Source organism: Mirounga angustirostris, unplaced genomic scaffold (genome assembly GCF_029215605.1).
Source record: "Mirounga angustirostris isolate CCGP_5_RB_7025 unplaced genomic scaffold, mMirAng1.0.hap1 SCAF_15, whole genome shotgun sequence".
NCBI lineage: Eukaryota > Metazoa > Chordata > Mammalia > Carnivora > Phocidae > Mirounga > Mirounga angustirostris.
Genome location: NW_026991723.1, coordinates 87714315 through 87738629, shown reverse-complemented (window position 1 = coordinate 87738629; position 24315 = coordinate 87714315). Strand labels below are relative to the sequence as shown.

The following is a 24315-nucleotide window of genomic DNA, read 5'->3' as shown; positions in this document are numbered from 1 at the left end:
TCGGGGCCCCAGAGGACACCCCCTGGGCGCCGGCCGGAGGAGAGGAGAGGGCGGCGGCGGCCGGGGGTCCCGGGCTCCGCTCACCTGGCAGCGGCGTTCTGCGCACCTGGCAGGGCCAGGCCCCAGCCAGCCCGGAGCCAGGCTCGGGTAGCCCCTGCTCGGAGAGGCCCGGCCCCCCGAAGCAGCCGGCGACGGCCCGGAACTCACCTGCCGTCGCAACCGCGCCGCCGCCGCCTGTCAGTCAAGCGCACCCACCGCTGCACCGCGCAGGGCCGTGTGGCCCGCGGGCCGCGCCCCGCCTCCTCCCCTCGCCCGCCCAATCGGGAGAGGCGGACGCCGCGGATGGGGGCGGGGCCAGGCGGAAAGTGCAGGTCGGGGGCGGGGCCGGGAGGGCTTGGGGCGGGGCCGGGAGGGGCTGGCGCTGTGAGCCCTGCGCTCTGACCTCACTGCTGCGCGCCGGAAGCAGCCCCGGCCACGGTGCAGGGGCCCGGCGTCCGGACCGCGGGGCCGGCGCGACGATGCCGGTCACCGGCAAGAGTTTCCGCCGGCGCCGGGCCGACTCAGAGTCGGAGGAAGATGAGCAGGAATCAGAGGAGGTTCGGTGCGTTTGGGATGGGGCTTCCAAGGGGCAAGAAGAGAGCCGGCTGCGGGACTTATCACCGGCCATCCTCCTCTTTGTGAGCGGAAATTGTCCCTTTCTGCAGACAAAAACTGAGGCTCCTAGGGATGAGGCCGCCGCACAATAGGGAGAGGTGTCCCCAGGATGCACGGTGGGTCTGACACCCAATGGGTCTAAGCGCAGGGTCGCCTTCTGGACCATTGTGCTGGCGGCTCAGCATCTGAGCAGGGGTGCCAGTCGAAGCTGCCTTTTGAGTCTGAGTTCTGCGGAGGGTCTCTCAATCTTGTGCATTGCCTTTTTTCAGATTAAAACTAGAAGAGACCCGCGAGGTGCAAAACTTGAGGAAGAGGCCCAACGGGGTGAGGTGGGTGCCTGCGGGGGGACCCGGAGGAGGAGGCGCAGATGACAGAGACACGCCCCTGCCTGAGTCGCCATCACAACTATCTCCTCCGACGTAGCTCCTTCTCTTAACACACTGTACACCTTCCACTGCCCTGAAAGGAGTCCAGCGTTCTTTTAAAGACGTTTAACCAGGAGATGGCCTGAGCTGTGTGGTCTTGAGGTTTGCCCCAGAGGTGCAGAAACGGGTTACTAACTCGTGTTTTTATTGCACCCGATTGTGAAATGCACATTGATTGTTAAGAGTTTGGAAAATTTAGAAAAGTGTAATCAAAAAAATAAGCAGCGCCCATAATTCTCCCATCCACAGGTAACCAGTGTTAACATTTAATGTTCTGGTGCTCGCTTCGGCAGCACATATACTAAAACATTTAATGTTCTGGCTAATCTGTTTTTTTTCCCTCACATTTCAGACATTAACATTTTCCAAAGCCCTTTTTAGTGGCTGCATAGTATCCCACCCCGTGCATGTGCCGTACCTAATCCCCTACTTAGGGGTCGTTTGTAGGGGACAGTAGGTCATTTGTAAAAGTTCACCAAATAAGGTGTAAGAAATAAGGGTGCGATAAGTATTTTTCTACATTTGTCTTCAGCTTCATGTTCCCCAAAGGCAAAATCTTAGAAATGAGATTTCCAAGCCACGATAACGTCAAATGGCCTTGTAGGAGAGTGTACCACTTCACCGTACCCCCCACCCAGCATCTAAAGTACTTGCTGAACTCTGTTTTATGCTTGTAGGCTTTTCCAGCTGGCTTTGGTGCCCACTCCTCAGAAATTGCCTTTGCTCTAATGTTGCAACATACAAACTTCCTAAGTGTTTTCCTCATATCTCAGTTATGCAATTTCTATCTCTCTCTGTCTCTCACTCTCACACACTCTTACTCTCTCACTTTTCCTTTTTGTTTTTGCTCAGTGCTGTGGCCCTGCTGGTGGGAGAGAAGGTACAAGAAGAGACCACCCTAGTGGTGAGTTGTGGGGGCCTTCCTGGGTAATGGGGAGTTGTGGCTGCTCTCCAGTGGGTGATTGTGTTTAAAAAAAAAAGTCCGCTGCCAGTTATATAGATGCTTCTTCTCAGCTATGTTTGCTTTCTGCAGGATGATCCCTTTCAGATGAAGACAGGCGGTATGGTGGACATGAAGAAACTGAAGGAAAGAGGCAAAGATAAGTAAGTGCAGACCTTACTTGATACACACTAACCTGTAGCCCCTGCCTGGGTCTGTGTGACTCCAGATAGCTGGGGCCTGCAGCAGCAGCTTTAGTGGGACATCCTGAGGTATCCTTCGTGCTGTGTAAAGGGTATGCAGCTTAAAAACAAATGAAAGCAAAACTCTTTTTTTTTTTTTTTTTTAGAGAGAGGGAGAGTGCACGTCCACACACGTGCTGGGGGAAGGGCAGAGGGAGAGGGAGCGAGAGAATCTCAAGCAGACTCCCAGCTGAGCGCAGAGCCCAGCGTGGGGCTCGATCCCACGACCCTGAGATCATTACCTGAGCCGAAATCAAGAGTCAGATGCTCAACTGACTGAGCTACCCAGGCGCCCCCAAAACAAAAACTCTTGAAGTGTGTTGCGGATACTCTCTTTTTGTCAAGGTGCATTGTTTAGTGTATCTCAAACCCATGTGGAAGTTTTGTTTTTCTTTTTTAAGAAACCTACAAAAACACAATTATAAAAATAATAGAAAAGTAAAAAATAAAAGTATCTACTCCTTCCCCAGAGAAATCTCCAGAGGCCAACAGTTTGCTTGCTTCTGTTTCTTCTATTTACATATCATATATATATTTTTTCCCAACCATAAACAGGTTGTACTTTTCTGTGTTTTTTTTGGTTTTTTTTTTTTGTATAATATCAAACTCGGCCTCACTAAGTTGTGACTTTAAGACTGGGCTACATTGCTTCTCCTTATAGGATCAGCGAAGAGGAAGACCTCCACCTGGGGACATCATTTTCCGCTGAAACCAACCGAAGGGATGAGGATGCTGACATGTGGGTATCAGTCTGGCTGTGAGCAGTTCGGGGTTGGCTCCAGCCAGATAGAGTGCAAGATGTTTAGTCACAGATGACATTTTTAGAATTATCCAAAGGCAGCAAAGGTGGCCCCTGTCACCCCACTTCCCAGGCTTTTCTAAAAATTCTTTAAAAAGTGGTTCTTGGGAGTTTAGATTCCTTGACTAGTAACTAAACACTGTAGAAATAAACATTGGATTTGCCCACTTTTTTGCTAACAAGGCTGTTGAACAGATGACTACCATCTGCCATTACCTTTCTGTTTTCGGTGAACCTTACATATATTAACACCAATAGATTGGGAGGGCATAATCTCATAATAGAGGTTGGTGCTTTAAGCTGAAAAAACTCAGGTTATTTTTATGTTTCTCATTTTTCCACGGACTGATGAAAACTTCATGGACCATCACTGCGCTGTGGGCCAGTGTTGGGGACCACTAATTTTGTAAATGTTTTTTGTTGTTGTTTTAGAGAGAATTTTTTTTTTTTTAAGATTTATTTAAGAGAGAGAGAGCACGAGCAGGGGGGAAGGGCTGAGAGAGAGAGAAGGAGACTCCCTGCCGAGTGGGGAGCCAGACATGAGGCTCGATCCCAGGACCCCAAGATCATGACCTGAGCCAAAGGCAGACACTTAACCAACTGAGTCACCCAGGTGCCCCGGGGACCACTAAATTTAAAGACAGGTTTTGTGAGCCTCCTGCCTCTCCCTGAGGCTTATGGCTTTCTCATTTCAGGATGAAGTACATTGAGACAGAGCTAAAGAAGAGGAAAGGGATTGTAGAACACGAGGAACAGAAAGTCAAGCCGAAGAATGCAGAGGACTGTCTTTACGAACTTCCTGAAAACATCCGTGTTTCCTCAGCAAAGAAGACAGAAGAGATGCTTTCCAACCAGATGCTGAGTGGCATCCCTGAGGTGGACCTAGGCATCGAGTACGTTTCAGACCCCTTCTGGCCTCTCTCCTGCCCTATCCCACCGAAGAGCGCTCTGCTTTCCAGTGAAGGGGACTGTTTCTTACCTGTCTCCTTGGAAACCCACAAATAACTATCTTTTCTTTGGCAGGCTGAGATGCTTGTGCCCACAGTGTCTCTAAAGGATTGGTCAGTGTTGTTAGACTTAAGGGAAAGTCTCCTGAACGCATAAGTGTGATGTTTTGTTTATTGAGATATAATTAACATGTAACATTATATTGGTTTCAGGTATATAATGATTCAATATTTGTATACAGGTGTTTATTTAATCTTTGTTCACAGTTCTTCAGCTGTTCTAATCAGATCCTTGTATTCCTCTCCTTTATTCTGGCAGGAGCAATGTTAAAGGCTTACCCATCTCATGATCCTCTTCTTTATTTTTTGCCAAACATCTGCTCTAACCCACTGGATTGTCATGGAAGAAATACGATGGTCAGAATCTTCTTTGGGTGTAGTAGGAAGTTGGGTTCTTGCCTCTTTTCTGGCCTTACTAGCTCTGGGCCTTGAGCAGTTCTCTTTCCTTCTCTGAGGCTCAGTTTCCTCTTGATCAGGAGAGGACAGTACGTCTATATCTCCGACAGCTGTGAGGACACGTGAGAATGGGACTGTAGGAGAGCAGGTCAACTGTGGAGCACCGGGCTCCAAGAGAGGATCTCCTTAGGCACTGGTGGGCTTCCAGCCTGACCGTCAGTTCTGTCTGAGAACCAACAGTGAGATGATCTAATACATGGCATGGCTTCTTTCTCCCTGCAGCGCTAAAATAAAAAATATCATTTCCACGGAGGATGCCAAGGCCCGTCTGCTGGCAGAGCAGCAGAACAAGAAGAAAGACAGCGAGACATCTTTCGTGCCCACCAACATGGCCGTGAATTACGTGCAGCACAACCGATGTAAGCTTTTCTGGGGAAGTAGCCCTGCCCTGCCGGGGAGGTCCCCTGGTTCCCATATTCTGTCTGATGTGTCCCCTGGTCTCTTTTGATCCAGTTTATCATGAGGAGCTCAATGCCCCCATACGGAGAAACAAAGAAGAGCCCAAAGCCCGACCCTTAAGAGTGGGTGACACGGAGAAGCCAGAGCCTGAGCGTGAGTACAGCAGAGGCCTCAGGGCTGCCTGGAGCAGTCATCAGGGCCTATGGAGGCAGGGTGGCCTCTGCAGGGGTGGAGCTTGGACTTTGGGGCCAGGGCACCCGGGTTCCACTCCATGCTCCAGACCATGGCCATTTGCCTTCCCCTTTCCAAGCCTCGGTTTACTCACCTGTGAATGGGGACCGTCATAAAACCAACCATTTGGGGTTGCCCTGAGGATTCACTGGGCTATCAAATATATTAGAGACTTAAAAAATTGGGACATTTCAATAAGCAAAAATAAATTCAAAGTTACCCATAGTGTCACCCAAAGATGAACGCGTTGACATTTTTACGTACAACCTTCCAGACTTCAAAAACATATGTATATAGAAACGCATATTGTATACATATATAATAGGATCTCATAGTGTTTCACTCAGTAGTGTGCCCTGCATGTCTCTCTGTGACAGTAAATACATACTTTCCTGTTCAGTGGCCATTTCATGTTCCATTGTATGGATATACGGCAGTTCCCTCTGGTTGGACACTTCGGTTGTTTCTCTTTTTTCCCTATTTAAACACTGTATTTGTCCTTAAGCTACATACCAAGAAGTCGCCAAAGGCTTCTCTAGACATGGGGCTATTTGATCCTCCTGAGCCCCTTTCTCTCATGCTAACCAGCACCGGGGGGGCGGGGGGGTCTCCCTTTTCATCAACAACGGGGTGGTCCTAAGGAAATGCTAAAGTTGCTGAGGCTTCTGAAAAATCCAGGCTGTTGTTTTCCCTTCCCTCCCACTTGAGAAATTAGTTTCTGTAACATCTTGGTTGCGTAGTCTTTGATTCCCAGAGCTTTGTGTCATTCACACATAGTAAGCAAGGACTTTGGAGTCACGAGACTCGGCTTCCACTCTCAAGCTCCCTTCACTTTCTGAGCAACCGTGAGGAAGTCACCTAAGCTTTCTGGACAGTGGTGGCAACATGCCCCTGTTAGAATTGCGGTGAGGGGTAAAAGAAGTTGTATCTGAAAGTGTTGGGCACTTTGTACCTAGTCAAACTCTCACTGCACCCACCGACTGGTCACCTAGTCTGATGCTGTGTCACCATACGCCACCATACTGTCACCCAGCCCCACCCTCTGTTTATTTTCATTCACTCAATAACAGGTATTCACTGAGGCCCTACTATGTTCCTATTCACGAGGGTAGGCACCTGGGGCTCCTGTGTGGAATGAGACAGGCATGGTCCTACCCTAAGCAGAGCCTCTTGGCGGCTTGCAGCATGGGAAACAGCTTTTCCTCTTTCCCTTTGTAGGATCCCCTCCTAACCGCAAGCGTCCTGCTAATGAGAAGGCCACCGACGACTATCACTATGAGAAGTTCAAGAAGATGAACAGACGGTACTAAGGGTGGCGAAAGGGAAAAGTGCAGAATGGGATGTAAATAGCGCTGTGCCTTCCGTACCCCTCCCCCCGCCCCAACAAGACGCTTCCTGGACAGAAGTTTGCTTATTTGCTAGCAGACCATTCCAAAAACAGACTCTATTAGCCCTGCTGCTTACCTGCTGGATTTTTCAGGCACCGCATTTATAACCTTTTGAAACAAAACAACGTGTAGTTTCCCTATTTGAGGGCAAACTCTTATTCTTGTGAGCATTATTAAATCTTGTTTGTAAATATGTTGACTTTCTCTTAATATTGGCCCCAGGGCAGGAGGAAACAGCTGTGTTCAGAGTGAGATGAAACCCTTTAGATTGTGCTGTTAATTATTAATATATGCAATCGTGTATTCTACGTTCAAATACCTGGAGTTCAGAAATGCATCCTGCACTGTTTATGCCGGATCGAGCTGAAAGCAGAAAAATCTAGGATGGAATCAAAGGGACACTGGCATTTTCTGACTTTTACAAAGTTACCTATTTCTTTTCATTAAGAAAGAAAAAATTTCTATCATTTTCAGCACTTAAGTATTAAATATGAAACGAATCCAACCTTCTTGTTTGTATTGTGTCTCCTTCTACCAACACTAGGTAATGTGTTGAGAGCCTGGGGCGTGGGCAGCTCAAATGCAAAACTCAGTTACTGAGAGATTTTCTCACTGAGTTTGAGAGATGTGGACAAGCTCCAGCCTGCTGGCTGCCGGGGTGGTGCCCCCTGTGCTGTCATTTTCCTGAGGCACTTAACACAGGTCAAGATGAGAAAAGATGAGCAGGTTGGTTGACCTAGGGCTGATTTTTAGAGTGGGTGTTGTGGCTAGAGGAGTTCGGCTTTGGAGGCTGAGCTGAGCCCTGCTCACTGCGTATTATACCCTTGCACAAATCTCTTTCCCTCTGAGTCTGGTTTCTCATCTGTAAAATGGAGATAGTTTTTATTTTTCTATTTTTTCCTCCATTAGAATGCAGGATCAGTGAAGGCAGGAATCATGGATGCCTTGTTTTTTTTTCTTGAATCCCCAGGGTCTAGTCCATAACCCAACACATGGGCAATCCTCAAAACCATGAATGAATGGGTGAATGAGTGCAAGTAACTTTTGGGTGGAGAAATCTGAGGAACACTACCTCATCCAGGTGGTGAAGGTCAGTAACAGTCATAAATAATGTTGCTAGTATGTATCCTTCATATGTCGTGAAAATAGCACTCTACCCTTGTAAATTATGTTCCTTCCCAACGCTCATATCCCCAGTCTAATCATGGGAAAACATCACATCCCGATAGTGGGGTATCTTACAAAAGATTTGACCAGCACTCCCCCAGAACTGTCAAGGTCTTCAAAACCAAGGAGAGCGTGAGAAACAGTCTTATCCAAGGAGGAGCCTAAGGAGACATGAGAAGGAAATGTAATGCGGTATCTTGGACGGGATCCTAGATCAGATGTAGGACATCAGGTAAAAACTAAGGGAAAATGTACGAACTTTAGTTGTATCGATATAGGTTCATTAATTTTAACAAGTGTAAAACACTAATATGTTAATACGGGAGATTACGTAGGAGGGTGTATAGGACCTCTTTGTACTGTCTTCTCCATTTTTCCATATATCTAAAACTGTTCCCCGAAAATAGTCTTATTTTTCAAAAACGCCCCCAGCGGCCCCCTGCGCTCACCTCCCAGAAGCAGGCAGGGGCTCTGCCCCACACAAAGATGGCGGCGGCGGCGGCGCGGGGAGGCCCGCCCCGCACAAAGATGGCGGCCGCGCCGGGGCGGAGCCGGAAGCGCGCTCTGGCAGTGGCGCGGGTCTGGGGTAGCGCGAGAACGCGCGGGGCGGCCCGGGTCCGGGTATGAAGCTGGGCCGGGCCGCGCTGGGCCTGCTGCTGCTGGCGCCGTTGGCGGTGCGGGCGGTGGAGCCCATCAGCCTGGGACTGGCCCTGGCCGGCGTCCTCACCGGCTACATCTACCCGCGCCTCTACTGCCTCTTCACGGAGTGCTGCGGCCAGAAGCGGAGCCTCAGCCGGGAAGGTAGGACGGGCGGGGCGGGCGTCCGAGGCGGGCGTCGGGCCCCCGGCGGGGCCCGGCTGGGGTGGCGCCTGGCTCCCGGCCACGACCACGGACGGACCGGTTTGGTCGCAGACCCGAGCAGGCGGGCCGCGGGCCGGGCCACTTCCTCCGCCGAGAGTTTCGGTTCTTTCCAGCCCGAGGCAGCAGGGATGGTGGGCAGTCTGCTCGCGCCGTGGGCGGCGGCCGACGCGCAGCCCTGCCCTGCGGGGCGCGGAGGAGGCGCAGGGCTGGCCGGGGAGGCCTGCAGGCCCACCGCCACCTGCGGGCCAAGTGCTGACGACGCACCCCAGCGTTTCACGCGGTGCTCGAAGAGCTTAGCCGGCTCTGCGGGCTCTCACACGCGCCTGCACACGTAGCCAGATTTCGCCGGACACACAGACACCCCCTCCCTGACTGGCTTTGTTTTTCCCAGCGCTGCAGAAGGATCTGGACAGCAAGCTCTTTGGACAGCATCTTGCAAAGAAAGTCATCTTAAACGCTGTGTCCGGCTTCATAAGCAACCCGAAGCCCAAGAAACCTCTCACCCTCTCTCTGCACGGGTGGACGGGCACGGGCAAAAATTTTGTCAGCAAGATCATCGCGGAGAATATTTACGAGGGTGGTCTGAACAGTGACTATGTCCACCTGTTTGTGGCCACGCTGCACTTTCCACATGCCTCCAACATCACCCTGTATAAGGCAAGAGCAGAATTTTGGAATCCTTCCTGGATGATGCCGGGTTCCCGGTTTCTTTGTCGTGGGGTGGGATTTGGGAATTCTGTGTTGGAGTGAGTGAGCCCTGAAGACGTCTACACGTGTGGGCTCCTCCTCTGAAAGGTATGGAAGTTAGGGAGGGTTTGAGGTTGTATGGAGCAGTTACACCATCCCAGCTTCGTGGTGGTTGCTGAAAACAGGCTCTGTATGCTACTCTTTTCAGTAAGTGGGGTTAGACGTGGATGTCATCACATCCAACCTAAAGATCATCACCTCTAACTCATTTTGTAAAAGAGGAAACATTTCTAGAAAGGCCTGAGGTGGTTTAGCCGAAGTGTTGTAAACTGCTTTTACAGTTTAAGTCACTGATGAATAGCTTAGACTTCGGCAGCAGACACACCTGGTTGTGAGTCCTAACTCTTCCACCTGCCAGCTGTGTAATCATGGGACTGAAGAAGGCCGGTGGACACGGGATACATATTAACATCGCCATTTAAATGACAAAGGACCAGCAACTGAGTGACACAGCATTGCTATGATATCCGCACAGCACAGGAATTACAGTCAGTGTGGGGCTTTGGAACCAGGCAGGGCAGGATTCAGATCCCAACTCTACCACATACTAATATTGTGATCTTGGGCGAGATGATGCAGTCTATGCCTCAGTCTCCCAATCTGTAAAATGGGTGTGATAACCCGCACTGCACGGAGCTGTGGTGAGGAACCAAAGAGCTTGTGTGTGTAAAGTTCTTAGCATGGTGCTGAGCATACAGTAAGCACTCTGTGAATGCGACCATTGTGGAAGCATTTGTAGCGCTGATGCTTCTCTGCTATTTGTTTCTGTTGCACTCGCTGAGAACTTTGGCTTTTCCCCCTTGTCATTCAGGACCAGTTACAGTTGTGGATCCGCGGCAACGTGAGCGCCTGTGGGAGGTCCGTCTTCATATTCGATGAGATGGACAAGATGCATGCCGGCCTCATAGATGCCATCAAGCCTTTCCTAGACTATTATGACCACGTGGATGGGGTCTCCTACCAGAAAGCCATCTTCATATTTCTCAGGTAAGGTCAGGGCGGGGACCTGCTTGAAGAACCCTGAGCCCAAGTCCGTGGGCTTCGGAACGAAACCCGGAACTCACTCAGCAGAATTCTGTTGCAGCAATGCTGGAGCAGAAAGGATCACAGACGTGGCTTTAGATTTCTGGAGAAGTGGGAAGCAGAGGGAGGAGATCAAGCTCAAAGACATGGAGCCAGCCTTGTCTGTGTCGGCCTTCAATAACAAGAACAGTAAGTGCCCGCCGTTACTAATCCCTCGCGTTCGTGATCCTGCGTCCCTAAGTTATAGATCTTCGGCATCGCCATGGCCTGGGAGCTGGCTAGAAATGCCAATTCTTGGTCCCTTCCCCAGACCTACTGAGGCAGAATTTCTTGGAAGAATCTGTGTTAAACTCCAGGTGACTTTCATACACCCTAAAGTTTGGAAAATGCTGTTTTAAAGAAAGAGGGACAGTCTTGATCATCAAGGTCTTAAAGATTAGTTCCCTGTTTTCTTTAGCTAAATCCTTTTCCTTTGTGGAAGAAAAGCAAGCAATTGAGCAAGGAAGGCTGCTATAGGTGCCTCCAAAAGAAAGGACCTGTCGGGTCCTTTTCTCTCTGTGTTTTGCCCTGGAACTTTTTTTTTTTTTCCCCCAAAGGTTTTTATTTATTTGACAGAGAGATAGAGAGCACAAGTAGGCAGAGTGGCAGTCAGAGGGAGAGAGAGAAGCAGGCTTCCCGCCGAGCAGGGAACCCGACGCGGGGCTCGATCCCAGGACCCTGGGATCATGACCCGAGCCGAAGGCAGCTGCTTAACCAACTGAGCCACCCGGGCGCCCCTGCCCTGGAACTTTGAAGAGATTCTGTGCCCGAGATTAACAGCCAAGCAGTGGGTGGGCCCTTGTTCTGCACTGGGCGCCTTGTAGAAACTCTACCTGCAGATTTCCTTTGATCTCCACAATAACCTCATGGGGTAGAAACTGTCATCGTCCCCACGGAAACGGGGGCTCAAAGCTTGCCCAAGGCTACCCAGCCTGTTTGGTGTCTCTGGTCCCAGAGCCTGAGCTTTTCACTGCCCAGCTCATGGTTTTTCCAGTGAACTCACGCACCTTTGACCTTGAACCCTTGGCGGTGGGAACTCCCCATGATGCAGAATGACTCACCGGGTAACCTGGGAGCTACACAGGCTGACTGTTACCATTTAAGTCTGCTCTGTTCAGGTTCCTTCTTGAGCTTAGAAAACAAAAGTTCTCCTTTGAAACAAGGAATTCGTTTTACTGCAGAGATACGTGAACAGTATCGGGTGTTGTATATCCATTTGTGTAGCCAGAATATTACTGATGAAAGCCAGGATATTTTGTAATCTGTTAGATGGTTCCTTGGCACGCAAACAGTATGAACACATGCACTAGAAACCTTAGCCTAAATGCTTCATCAGGGTGAGGCCGGTTGCCTAGAACCCACGTTCTGGGGGGTTATAAAGGGTTCCAGAGTATAAGCTTCAGAATCACGTGGACCTGGCTCAGCCATTTACTGACTGCAGCCTCAGGCAGATGGCTGAACTCATTCATTCATTCCACAAGTGTTTATTGAGCACCTACTAGGTGGCAGGCACCGGTCCAAAAACTGGGGACATAGCAGTGAACAAAAGCAAATCCTTATCCTCATGGGGTTTACATTCTAATAATAATAAATAAGGAAGGAAATGGGTCAGATGATGGATATCTGCATCTATATAGAAGTAGAGATATATTTTCCTCTCCAATAGGTAAAAAGTCAGTCAATAACGAGGCTTTGGGGGTGCTGGAATGAGGATGGGCTGCAGTTTTAAATAGAGTGATCAGGGATGGTTCACTGAGGGTAATATTTGAGCTGATCCGAGGACTGAGGGGGTGAGCCAGGTGGCTACCACAGGGAACAGCATTCAATCAGAGGGAACAGCACATGCAGGAGCACTGAGGTGGGGGTGTGCCCAGGGTCACTGTGGCACTGAGGAACAAAGGAGAAAGGGGTTGGATAAGAGGCAAGACTTGCACTGGGCGTGCTGGTCATGGAAGGCCTGGAGGGCCATAGGGAGGCTTTGGGTTTGACTCCCAGTGGAGGAGGGAGCCCCTGGAGTTGTTTTGAGCAAACAGTGACGTGACCAGCCTTGGTTTTAACAGGACCACGCTGGCTGCTGGGGGGAGAATGGACTGAAGGCGGCAGGGGCAGGGACACCAGGCAGAAGCTATGCAGCAGCCCAGGGGACAGATGCTGGTGGCCCAGCCCCTCATGCTAGTGGTGGGCTCGGGCAACATGGTGGGATGAGGATGCGTTTTGAAGGGAGAAACCTACAGAAGGTAGAATAAGATTTCCTAAGGGATTGGTGTGGGAATGAGAGCACACTGACTCAAGGATCCGGCTTGAGCCATGGAAGGGTGGCATTGCCATTTTGGGGGACAGACTGCAGAGTTGCAAGTTTGTGGGGCCGGGTGAGAGATGGAGACAGGCGTGGACAGTGAGCGCGGCACCCCTGTAGAGATGTGGGGCAGATGGCTGGCCGTTCCAGTGGGGTTCCGGCGGGACACTCAGGCTGAGGGTACAAATGGGGATTGGTCCGTAGCTGGTTTTTCAAGAGACCCCATCTGAGATCATTTTTTCGCCAGAACACTCTTCCTGTGGTCGGGTTCTTGTCGTGCCCTCTCTGCCCAGAGGTCACCTCCGGGCCGTGGCTGCCCACTCTGGCCAAGTAGCCTGTCCTCCTTGCCCACTCATCCCATCTCAGTGCTCACAGCCCCGGCACGATCTGAAATCGTCTGTATACTGGCTTGTCAGGTTGTGAACCCGAGGGCAGCGTCTATGTCTGCCCGGCTCCGGGTTCTCTCCCCAGGGCCCAGGGCTTGCGCGACGCAGAGCAGGCCTTCAGGAAACGAGCTGTCCCCCCTTTGTTACTGCTTGGCCATTAGTTTTGTTCTTTCCCACGGCCGACTCCACCCCATCCAGGCAGTGAGATCTTTATGGAGCACCAGCTTTGTGCAAAGCACTGCTGGGAAAGGAAAATTATGATTTATAGTAAGATGTATTTGCTCTTTGTCCCCGTTTCTGGCACAGATATAAAACGCTCAGAATTTCCTAAGTAACAAGAGCCATAAAAGTGTCTTGATACTCATAACAAAGCTGTTAACCACACCTGAGTTTGTGTTAATAAGGGTCCTTTGGGGAAGCATCTGAAGGGCATAGTCCGGTTTCCAGGGGAACCAGCCATGTGACTGGAGGGTTGGAACTTTCAGTCCTATTCCCTGATGGCTGGGGAGAGGACAGGGGTGGAGGTCGGATGAGTCGCCAATAGCCAATGATTTGATCAGGCATGCCTATGGAACTAAGCTTCCATAAAAACCCAGAAGGATGGAGTTCAGAGAGCTTCTGGGTTGAACATGTGGAGATTTGGGGAGAGTGGTCCTCTGGGAGGGGGCATGGAAGCTGTACGTCCTTTCTGCATTCCCTGCCCTCTGCGTCTCTTCCATCGGGCTGTACCTGAACGGTGTCCTTTAACTGAGCTGAACTGTGTAGCGCACCCAGCTGGTGTTGGAGAATTGCTTGGTGGTGTGAAAAAAAAAAACAAAACAAAACCCCACACACATGGGAATTGGTGTCAGAGTGAGACCAGGCTTGAGGCCCCAGAAGGAAGCGGCAAAGCGGAAGGGAAGCCGTTCACCTCTGCAGGCGTTGGGTGCGATCCGGCGGGCGCGCTGTCGTCGGGAGGGAGCGTGTGCTGGGTCCTCCTGGAAAACCAGCCTTCACTCGTCCCGGGTGAAAACACAGCAAAGGCTGTGTCCTGTGGCCCCACCAGAGCACCGCCACCACCCAGTATCGCGCTTGACGGTTCCAGTTCCTGGTCCCTCAGTGCGGGCTGCGTGGTTTGGACGTGCAGGCAGCTGCCCTGTCGCTGTCCGGTGAGTCCCAAGTTCCCCAAGTAAGGGAGCAGCTCATCCTCCCCTGGGGCCTCCTCCCTCCTTGTGCCAGCCTGGAAAGCTGGTTCCCCCTGCACCCCACTCCGCCTCTCTGCGAGCTCCTGGCACCCTGGGCTAGTGCGCCTCTCTCCCACTTCGGATCTGTAGGTCCATCCGAGAGGCCTCCCCTGAGCCAGAGGCCTAAGGAAGGTGCCACGTCTCCTGTGCTTGGCTTTCGTGGAGGCACCGAGCGCCCGGGTTACACCTGACTCACTGGATTGCGGGCTCCACCTCCGAGTCTGGCCCCCAGTGGACGCCCTGTGGATGTGTGTTGGATGGATGGGGGGGCAGGTGGACGATGGATGAACAACACCTTTTTCTTTTTCGCAGGTGGCTTCTGGCATAGCAGCTTAATTGACCGAAATCTCATTGATTATTTTGTTCCCTTCCTCCCCCTGGAATATAAACACCTAAAAATGTGCATCAGAGTCGAAATGCAGGCCCGAGGCTTTGAAATTGACGAGGACATTGTAACCAAAGTGGCTGACGAGATGACATTTTTCCCCAAAGAGGAGAGAGTTTTCTCTGACAAAGGCTGCAAAACGGTGTTCACCAAGTTAGATTACTACTACGATGACTGACGGCCCCGGAGTCACTGCTTTGACTTGGAGAAGGTACTCAACACCCAGCTCTCTTCCCGGACCTCCCCAGGCTCCGTACTCTAGAAGAGGACTAAAGGGAACGCTTCCTGTGGAACAGGATGGGAATTTTCCTGGGCAGGTTGCATCCAGCGGAGCCTGCAGGCATCAGACCCTACAGATCGTGGACTTCGGAACAGCCCCTGGAGCCTTCAGAGGAGGAAGCAGCTAGCTCCCAGTCTGCTCAGCCTAAGGCTCATGATTTTTTAAAAATCATGTTTTAATTTCAAGTGTTTCTGTTTCAAGGAAGGACGTCTAAGTTTTACTGAAAATGTGGTGACTTTATTTAAAATGGTTTTTAACATTATGAGAAACTTTTCAGACTACATTTCTGGCTTTGTGTGTTTTTTTTTTTTTTTAAGTTCCTGTCATCATATTGCATACCGTGATATCTTTACTGCAAAAAAGCCCAAGCCTGGGTTCTCGGCACGTAGTCCCTAGGATGGCATAACTGGGGACCAAGCCTGGAGCAGTGATCAGACCTGTCCCAGGCTGACCATCGCAAGGGGCAATGAACTGTTTAGATAGAAGGATGAGTGCGTAAGAGGGGACACACTCAGGCAAGTCACAGATAAGCCTTAAATCCCCTTTCCAAAGGTTTTGATCTCAGTAACATTGTGAACTGTGGGAATGATCTTAGCAACATTGTGAACATTTGTTAGAAACAGTTTCCTTGGATAAAAGTATTTCCAGTGTCTCACTTGCCAGTCCTTCAGCTTTGCAAAGGAAGACCCTTCTCCTTTTTCCATCCCTGAATGAGCCATGTGTTATTTTGCCATATTTTTAAAAACTGTACTCGTTGCTAGTTTTTGGGTTTTTTTAAATTTTATTTATTTATTCGACAGAGAGAGACACAGCGAGAGAGGGAACACAAGCAGGGGGAATGGGAGAGGGAGAAGCAGGCTTCCCGCGAAGCAGGGAGCCCGATGCGGGGCTCGATCCCAGGACCCTGGGATCATGACCCGAGCCGAAGGCAGACGCTTAACGACTGAGCCACCCAGGCACCCTGCCCTTGCCCTTTATTAATAAAATAAAAGGTTTTATTTATTTACTTGAGAGAGAATGAACACAAGCAGGGGAGGAGTAGAGGGAGAGGGAGAAGCAGGCTTCCCGCTGAGCAGGGAGCCCGATGCGGGGCTCGATCCCAGGACCCTGGGATCATGACCTGAGCTGCAGGCAGACGCTCAACGACTGAGCCACCCAGGCGCCCCTCGTTGCTAGTTCTTGTTGTTTAATGAGAACTCCCAAAACCTCTTAGCTGCTCCCCCCACCACCAATCCACCCTGAGGATGCTGAGAAGTGTTTTTACTTATAACTACAGAAGAGCTACCATTTTGCAATAAAATTGCACGTAATTTGTGAATACATCTTTAAAGGAGGAAAAAAAAAAACCCTCCACCGTAGGTCTTAGGTGCTTTAGCTATGAATTAAGACCTAAGAGGTGCAGTGCAGGCTGGAGTGACGTCTAACGCAGGCACTCTGAGGATCCTGAGAGCTCTTGCTCTTCGCTCAGCTGCACTGGGCTTCATGGCGCTCCTGACACCCAGCCATAGAGTTCAAATCGAGAGACAACCCCAGCTGAGATGCCAGGCAGGAGTACAGAGCACCACAGACTAGACGTACCTTGGTGTGTGCCACACCCATGTGTGCCTGCAGGCGGGTGGGGCTCCTGTGGGGGGTGGTACCTAAGTGCGCACAGGGGCCCATTTTTTTGCAGGCCCAGAGGACCAGCTGGCACCCGGCTGCCACAGGACCCCTCTGCCTGTACCTGGCCTGCAGAGAGCCTCTTCAAGGGCGTCCAGGCCTTCTAAGGATGACTGCAAGTGTTGGGAGTTGTTTTTTTTTAAGATTTATTCATTCATTTGAGAGCGAGCAAGCGAGAGCATGAGCAGGGGTGAGGGTCAGAGGGAGAGGGAGAAGCAGACTCCGCACTGAGCGGGGAGGCTGATGCGGGGCTCGAGCCCAGGACCCCGAGATCATGACCTGAGCCGAAGGCAGACGCTTCACCAACTGAGCCACCCAGGCATCCCAAGTGTTGGAAGGTTCTTGGTGTGGAGCAGAAGTCGGCCTGTCGTCCTATCCCCAGGAGTCACAGATCGAGCTACTCCCTTTCAGATGGCAGCCCCAGCACCTGGGCGCCCCTACTTAGGGAACCCAGGAATCCCTGACCTCAGTTGGCAAGTTCAGTCTTGGTAGATGAGGCAGTACGGGGCAGACTGGAAATTGCACAAGGCTGGGAACAGACCTGGAAAGTCCTGTCTTGGGACTTGAGCACCTTCAATTAATGGGGGGAGTGGGTGGGACACTGGCAAAGAGGGTTTGAACTTTCTATAAAGTAGCTGGCTTGTCCTCAGTCCTGGAAAGAGGGTTGGTGTTAACGATTCGCCAACAGAGGAGAGGCCAGGTGGAGTGCGCTCGAGTGAGGACTTCACTGTACCAGTTCTGGTTTCGGGCTGAGCCCGGCCTTGCTCAGGTGCAGAATGTCAGCAGGAAGTCCTGTTTTCCCACTGCCTTAATTTCCTTCCTATGTTAATTTTAGGAGAGAACACTTGCTAGAAAGAAGTCCAGCTCTTCCTGCATTTTCATCTGTGGAACTGTAGTGTATAACCCATCACCTAATCCAGTGTAACTGTGTGTGTGTGGCGGGGGGCGGGGGGGGGGCAGCTCTGAAGGTCAATACCGACTGTCTGACGCAGATGACCCGCCAGTACGTCTGGGGTGTAGTAAACCTGACACCCGAGCTGTTGAACAGCCTTTATCCCAAGCTCAAACTTTCCAGAGTTACCAAATAAACTAGAAAAAAAAAAAAAAAAGGTTTGCAAGTGACATGTCACATGATAAAATGTAGGCTTTATTTCATATTCAGTAGGTCAATTCAAGTTCTTGTCTACCTCTTACATGGGGCGAGGGAGGCTGGGCTGTGGTCAGCCGTGGCCTCTTCAGGTTACAAGTCCAAAAGTGGCCTACACGTCGTGAGTGAATTGCGTCACTGTGAACAGGGAAAATCTTGTCTCTCCCTGACCAGACATGGGGTTATGAAAGAATTGTTAACTCGGCTCCAATGCAAGAACACAAAACCAAAAATTTTAAGCCTTAACTTGGCATTTTTTTTTTAAATCAAAAATCGAGAGAGAGAGAGCACAAGTAGGGGAAGCAGCAGGGAGAGGGAGAAGGAGAAGCAGGCGGAGTGCAATGCGGGGCTCGATCCCAGGACCCTGGGATCATGACCTGAGCCGAAGGCAGACGCTTAACCCACTGAGCCACCCAGGCGCCCCTTAACTTGGCATTTTTAAAAGACTAAAGGTGACCCTCTGTAAGGCACTCCTATGTCGTAAGGATGTTCCTTCTACATCTTCCGTATGAACACACTGCACGCTGTTCTTCTAAAGTGTCTGTGGTCGCATCGCAGCTGTGACACCAATTCACACGGGCTGGAATCTGTCTTACTTCCCGGTGACCAGGGCGGTCCAGCCTAGCGCTGTCATAGAGGGTGCTCGTCATCAGAGGACACCCGGGACCAGCCGCTTCACACTGACCTTGTTTGACCTACAGCTGTGCCACGGACTGAACAATAAAAATGCATACTGTTTTTGTTAAGATTTCTGATAAAGGGATGGGCAATTATTCCATTTTTTGGTGTCCTTCCCAGGTTTTAAAATAAGCCATGTCCTATATTTTTCTATTATCTAAGATTCACAAGTAAAAACATCATAAAAAACATACATATCCTTGAAAATTCTAGCATTTCTGTGTCCAGTACTCACACTTCTTTGGCAAAGCCGACTCTGCCAGCTGACCACTCTGGCGTGTGGCATCCAGGGAGACTTGAGCATGTCCTATGGCTTTCAAATGATTCTCTGGAATAAAGTGAGAGACTGATCCATGCATAAATTGTAACACATTTCACCATGGGAACCAAGAGCTCAAATTCAAAACCAACAGCCTCATTCTGATTTGACTCTCATGATGAGGTGTGATTAGGGGCAAATCTAGCAGCGACTGAAGTGCAGGAGCAGAAGTGGTACAAGGCAGGCTGAGATCAATACCAACTGAGGGACGGCAAAGGAATTCCACGACCAGCCAAAGCAACGGACAAACTGCGAGGCCGTCGGTCCTGGGCTGCTGCAGTGGCCTCGGGTGGAGACCCCACACCACAGGCAGAGAGATCACCTGGTCGAGAATGTTCCGTGTGCAGGCCACATCTCCACCGGACACTGTCTGCGCCTGAAGGTGCCACTGATTTCAACTGAAAATTCCTGAAGCCAGTGAACACTCTCTGTGCAAAGAAACAGGTTTTCAGCAGGTGCAAACCAAATGCTCCCCAGGTTGCAGCAGGGCCCTTGAACTCCCTGAGTTAGAGCAGCAGCCTCTGAGGTGTGGGTGCTGTGGGTCTCGCTCACATAGCTGTCTGCAAGGCACTTCTGTCAAGGCCAGCAAGGGGAGGGTGGTTAAAAGTCCATTTTCCACCGCAGTTAACAGATGGGTTGCTATCAGGTCCAAAATGACAACTGCCCTCAACAGATGGGTGTCTGTTCAAAACTCAACTCTTAGAAACTTCTACGTCCCGAAAGTCCACAGGTGCAAAGTGCAAACCCCAAAGAGGGCTTCGAAGTGCTTCCGGAAGGCAAGATCCTCGCTTGCCGAGCTCCCAGCAGTCTCTTAGCCCACTTGAGTAAGAGGTCAGTGAAAATCCAACCGTGACTGCACAGTCTTGCAGCCCTTGTCTGAGTAGATTTTCTCGCTTTTGGGGAAAAAAGTCATTTCATCTGCCACTCTGGTGACAACGTCCTCATTGATGGCAGAGCCGCGGGCCCTCATCTCTGCCCGCACACACATCTTCACGTGTCTGTACTCCAGGGGGAGGAAGGGGATAAAGTAATCGATGAGGTTTCTGTCTATCAGTCCGCTGCGCCACAGGCCACCTGCAAAGCAAGACACAGCTGGGTCTTCCCATCACTGTCCCTGTCACCTGGCCAAGCTCACTGCGCTTACAGGGCCCATTCTGATCCCAACCCACAGTATATCCTTCATGTCTCTACCCCTTGAGATTCTCTTTTTATCAAGCGTGCAACAAGCCTGGTAAAAGGACTGGTCGGTTACCCCTGCTAACCGGCTTCTGTTATGGAATGCCCGAAGACTAAGTACCTATTTCAGAGAAGCCACAGAGGCCCACAGATTCAGTGGCTTTATGGAAGGTTTAAAGGAGGGGACTCCGCTAGCAGGGTCAGGGGGCTCCTCAGCCTGGGAGACTCACTGTGTTTATTGTTGAAGACTCCGACAGAAAGCACGGGTTCGAGATCCTTCAGCTGAATGTCTTCCCTCTTTCTTCCCGCCCGCCAAAAGTCAAGGGCAATCTTAGTTATGAGGTCCCCACCAGCATTGCTGAATTTGCCAAAGAAGCAGAGTAAAAATTACAGTTAGATTCTGTGTCTAATCGAGGATCATACCTGCTCTGAGGTTTCTTCTCAACTGGGGAATATTTACTAAGTGCTCCTGGACAAGGACAAAATAAGCGTCTGCCCTCACGGAGCTTGAAATCTGCTTTTACAAAACTTGCCACACAATGCTGACTTTTGACAACCTTCGGAGGCATGGGCAGGTAAACAAAATTGCCTGTTATCAGCAATATCTAATTCATTTTCTTCAGCTCTCACACTCCTTGCCATGCCAATTGGAGCAACCCCAAAGTAAAAGAAAGTCAACAATCTTAACATAACATAAAAAAAAAAAACCGTCAACAATCCACTTTTGCCAGGCACCTTTGTCCCTGGGCAACAGAGTGCTGACGGTTGCCAGGACCTCATTCTAGCACTGGGAGAATGAGTGGCTTGTGTGCCCCCGAGAAAACACCTCCCGCTGACCTGAGAAAGATGAAGATGGCCTTCCGGTAAGACACGCCATCAACCTGCTCGTAGTAGTCTAGAAATGGCTTGATTGCATCGATGACCCCAGGGTGCAATTTATCCATCTCGTCAAATATGAACACAGAGCTCGCACATGCACTCACGTTACCCCGAATCCATCCTTGTAACTGGTCCTAAACCAAACATAAAAGAAAGAGGATGCAAAGGCTCAAAGGATGTGCCAAGGGGAGCAGAAGCATGGCACAGTTCCTCATGCTCTCCCAGATGATAAATCGGAGCTCTCTGGGCCTTTACAAAGAACTCTTGGAAACTGCATCCTAATCTCCATTCACTGGGTAACAGCTTTTCCATAACTTTATAAAAAGTGAAAACTGACAGGTGCTCAAATGCAAATAAAGTTTTTTCCCTAACTCAAATGATGTGCTAAATGTGACTTTTTAAAGGTATAAGAGGAGCAAGATATGTGAATATTGATCAGTTCACTGTTAACCAGCCCATCATTTCAGCTCACCGTGGCCTGAAATCTCAAGTTAATTTTAGCAGACATATTGAGGAATAAGAAACTGGACTCAGGCTTGCACAGTGCCCCCAACCAGTGCCCGGACAATGCAGTGAACAAGGGAACTGGCATTTCATGGAAAGCACTGTTCCTATGCTTTCCTGAGAAAAAGACACCCAAGCAACAAGCCCTCCAACCCAAAACATGAACGGCTCCAGAGGCCCCCTCATCTAATTACTGTATTTCTAGAGATTCATGAAAGAATTTGGAAAAAAAAAACTTATTCCTTCTTTCCAGCAATTTCCCGGCTGTTTGTGTGGCAAATAGCCACTTTCACTTTCTTGTTCAGTTCAGTTTCTGTTTCTTATTTAGGTCCCCACCTAACAGTAGAACTATTAATCTTTTTTTTTTTTTAAAGATTTTATTTATTTATTTATTTGAGAGAGTGAGAATGAGAGAGAGAGAGAGAGAGCACATGAGAGGGGGAAGGTCAGAGGGAGAAGCAGACTCCCTGCTGAGCAGGGAGCCTGACGTGGGACTCGATCCTGGGACTCCAGGATCATGACCTGAGCTGAAGGCAGTCGCTTAACTGACTGAGCCACCCAGGCACCCAGAACTATTAATCTTTATAAGGACAATGGCCATTGAAATGAGAACCCTACTAGACAACTTAATATAAATGTAGACAGAATATGTCAAAAGGCGGAACGGTCTTAAGATTGGGTTCTTCGAGGCTTTCATTTGAATAAAGAAAGCAACGCCTAGGATTTGGATGTGAAGAACAAAGGAAATAAAAGCTACTGAGGGGGAAAAAAATCCTCTAGCCTACAGTGCTAACTGCTGAGTGTTAACTGCAGACGCTGCATCATAGGTGGGAGATTTTAATGAAGTCGTTTCAGAACAAATCACTTAAGACTGCTCCGCTTCACCAAGGGCTGGGATGGAAACAGTAAACATACTCATTCATTGCAGAACGTGGCTATGCCTCAAACAGGGAGTTTGGAGATTTGCGCCCAAGTTTCTGATTTGCCACAAGGCCAGAGAGATTGTAAGGAGCAAGTCCCCTCGCCTCTCTTGGCTCCATCTTTTAGTGGAAATAAGGTCAGCTACCCCACTGTATGCTTTTGGAATCAAATGAGAAAAAAAGCTGTAGGAGAGCTCTGCAAACAGCAAAGGGTTACTGGGGACAAGTGTGCCTTAACTCAGTGGGGGCCCAGGGCTACTGCAGTGCAAAGAGAAGCAGCAGAGGCCAGAGTTAGTGAGCAGGTCACCCAGACCAGTCCGAGTGGCTGGTGGACACAGTAACAGCATTTTCTTGCCTGGTACAGTTTTATCTGCTGCTCGTGAGGGAAGTGCAGAGTCGAGACAAACAGGTGGACAAAGTTACTCTTCAGGCCTTTTGAGTGAAGATTTTCCGCCACAATTTGGCTGACAAAATTCTTGCCCGTGCCAGCCCAGCCATGTAAGGAAAGAGTCAGCGGTTTCTTGGGATTTTTGTTGTTCTTAAAGCCAGTCAGCGCCTTGAGAATCACCTCTGTGGCCAGATGCTGCCCAAACAGCTTCTCCTCTAATTCCAGCTTGAGGGCTGCAGGAGCCAGCCGGAGAACAGAGAGAAAAATACACATTAAACAGGCACCAGAAAAGCAGCACTTTCCCCAGCTGGCCAAAGCGAGAGGCAATATTAGCAAGCGGTCCAGCAGGGCATCTGCCAAACCCCAGGGCTGGCCCAGAGGCAGGACCTCGGGGTGCATTGTCACACGATGCCACTTCCAAGGATATGCACTAGACGGATGTCCTCCTTAATACTCCAGTGTCTGATAAGGAAGCTAAACGTGTTCGTTCATCCAAGGATTAGCCCTCTCTTGACTGAGCTGCATGCTATTCCCCAGCCACCCCTGCTGGCTCGTAAGAAAACCAAGGGCCAAATGTGGGCTTTCTGGGTAGCCGATGCACAGAGAAAGCTACTTAATAGGACTGACATGGTGCAAAGGGCTGGACACGCTGCCTTCAGCTTCTTCTTACTGTACTCGCAGGGAGTCCGAGGCATTTAAGAAGGAGCCTGAGCAGAGAGCCCCACGATCTGGAGCCTGGGTCTCGGAGGGCACGGCTTCCAGGGCTGGAGTCCGGACCGAGGCCCCGTCCGTGCTCCCTCCCGCCCCAGCTCAGGGTGAGCGCCGCGCCCCTCGCGGGCCGACCCGCCCTACCCGACGCGTTGAGCCGCTGCTCCTCGCGGCAGCACTCGGCGAATCGGCAGTACAGATCCCTGTAGGACAGGTAGCCGGTGAGCACCGACGCGGCCCCGATGGCGAGGCCCACGCTGATGGGCTCGAACGCCGCCACCGCGTGGACCGCCAGCAGCAGCCCCAGCGCCGCCCCACGTCCTAGGCGACCACGTCGCAGGCGACCAGCCCGCCACATCGCCCCACTCGCAGCCCGCCAACCCCCGCGTCGTGGGGCCCGCCCCCGGAGAGCTGAACCGGACTTCCGGTGCGTCACTTCCGCCCCGCAGGCCCACCCACTCCTCGGAACGGCCATATCGGCGGAGGCGGGGCTCTGTGTCGCCATCTTTGTGCGTGGCGCGAGAGCTGTCCAGTGCCTCGGCTTTCGCGAACCCCACGCCTGCTTCCTACTGCTCGGTGTCCTAGACCTTTTCCGAAGCCCCACACTTGGCTTTGTCATTTGTCATCCCTTCCCCCGGAGCTGTAGGGAGCCTCTCCCCTGTCTGCCCACCTGCCTGCCTTCCTGAGACCGCTGCTCTGCGCTCTGGGGGCCCCGGCCAACCGAACCCTGGCGCACAGTCAGCCCCGAAGCCCGTTGCGTCCTTCCGCGTGCTGCAAGGCCGGCCACTTGTCTGGTGCTGGGAAGACAGCCGGGAAGGAGCGGGAGTGGCCCTGGCCGTCCCGAGCCTCCAGGCTCTGGCAAAGGCAGACGGTGGGCAAGGGCCCCACCCTGAGCGGCGGGAGAGGCCCAGGGGCCGTGGAGCAGGCAAGGCTTCCGTCTAAACTGAGAACTCAAAGAGTTCCTCAAGCAACAAGTGAGGAGCGGAACG

The 24315-nt window shown here is 50.9% G+C and overlaps 4 protein-coding genes across 15 annotated transcripts in view; 2 read left to right on the top strand and 2 right to left on the bottom strand.

Moving 5' to 3' along the window:
• The window catches only part of USP20 (ubiquitin specific peptidase 20), a 40699-nt gene extending 40372 nt beyond the window's left edge, over positions 1 to 327 (bottom strand). For 3 of the 8 annotated variants that reach the window (XM_045883328.3, XM_064579165.1, XM_064579166.1), the window contains exon 1: positions 208 to 308. The gene's annotated coding sequence lies outside the window, so the exon portion shown is untranslated. Of the gene's footprint in view, positions 1 to 84 lie in introns of all 8 variants that reach the window. The other 5 variants (XM_045883331.3, XM_064579167.1, XM_045883332.3 and 2 more) reach the window with 4 other exon arrangements.
• A 113-nt stretch (positions 328 to 440) lies between these two features.
• On the top strand, positions 441 to 7046 carry CUNH9orf78 (chromosome unknown C9orf78 homolog). Of its 2 annotated transcripts, none has more exons than XM_045883324.2 (9): positions 441 to 601; positions 924 to 983; positions 1932 to 1983; positions 2113 to 2183; positions 2923 to 3000; positions 3756 to 3953; positions 4746 to 4882; positions 4977 to 5075; positions 6372 to 7046. In XM_045883324.2, exons 1-9 carry the CDS (start codon positions 519 to 521, stop codon positions 6461 to 6463), a joined length of 870 nt encoding a protein of 289 aa, XP_045739280.1. In that variant the 5' UTR covers positions 441 to 518; the 3' UTR covers positions 6464 to 7046. The 2 variants fall into 2 exon arrangements, with proteins under 2 accessions (XP_045739280.1, XP_045739281.1); XM_045883325.3 differs by lacking the exon at positions 441 to 601 and adding an exon at positions 618 to 770.
• An 817-nt stretch (positions 7047 to 7863) lies between these two features.
• Positions 7864 to 15231, top strand: TOR1A (torsin family 1 member A). Of its 4 annotated transcripts, none has more exons than XM_064579736.1 (5): positions 7864 to 8509; positions 8961 to 9226; positions 10128 to 10303; positions 10388 to 10528; positions 14693 to 14833. In XM_064579736.1, exons 1-4 carry the CDS (start codon positions 8332 to 8334, stop codon positions 10518 to 10520), a joined length of 753 nt encoding a protein of 250 aa, XP_064435806.1. In that variant the 5' UTR covers positions 7864 to 8331; the 3' UTR covers positions 10521 to 10528; positions 14693 to 14833. The 4 variants fall into 4 exon arrangements, with proteins under 4 accessions (XP_064435806.1, XP_064435805.1, XP_064435804.1 ...); XM_064579735.1 differs by having other exon boundaries at positions 8169 to 8509; positions 14596 to 14735; XM_064579734.1 differs by having other exon boundaries at positions 8218 to 8509; positions 10401 to 10528; positions 14693 to 15231.
• A 2502-nt stretch (positions 15232 to 17733) lies between these two features.
• Positions 17734 to 23734, bottom strand: TOR1B (torsin family 1 member B). The gene is made up of 5 exons (XM_045883321.3): positions 23471 to 23734; positions 22586 to 22851; positions 20765 to 20940; positions 20158 to 20285; positions 17734 to 19825 (listed from the first exon to the last, which is right to left on the bottom strand). Exons 1-5 carry the CDS (start codon positions 23682 to 23684, stop codon positions 19584 to 19586), a joined length of 1026 nt encoding a protein of 341 aa, XP_045739277.1. The 5' UTR covers positions 23685 to 23734; the 3' UTR covers positions 17734 to 19583.
• Between the last annotated feature and the right edge of the window lie 581 nt (positions 23735 to 24315).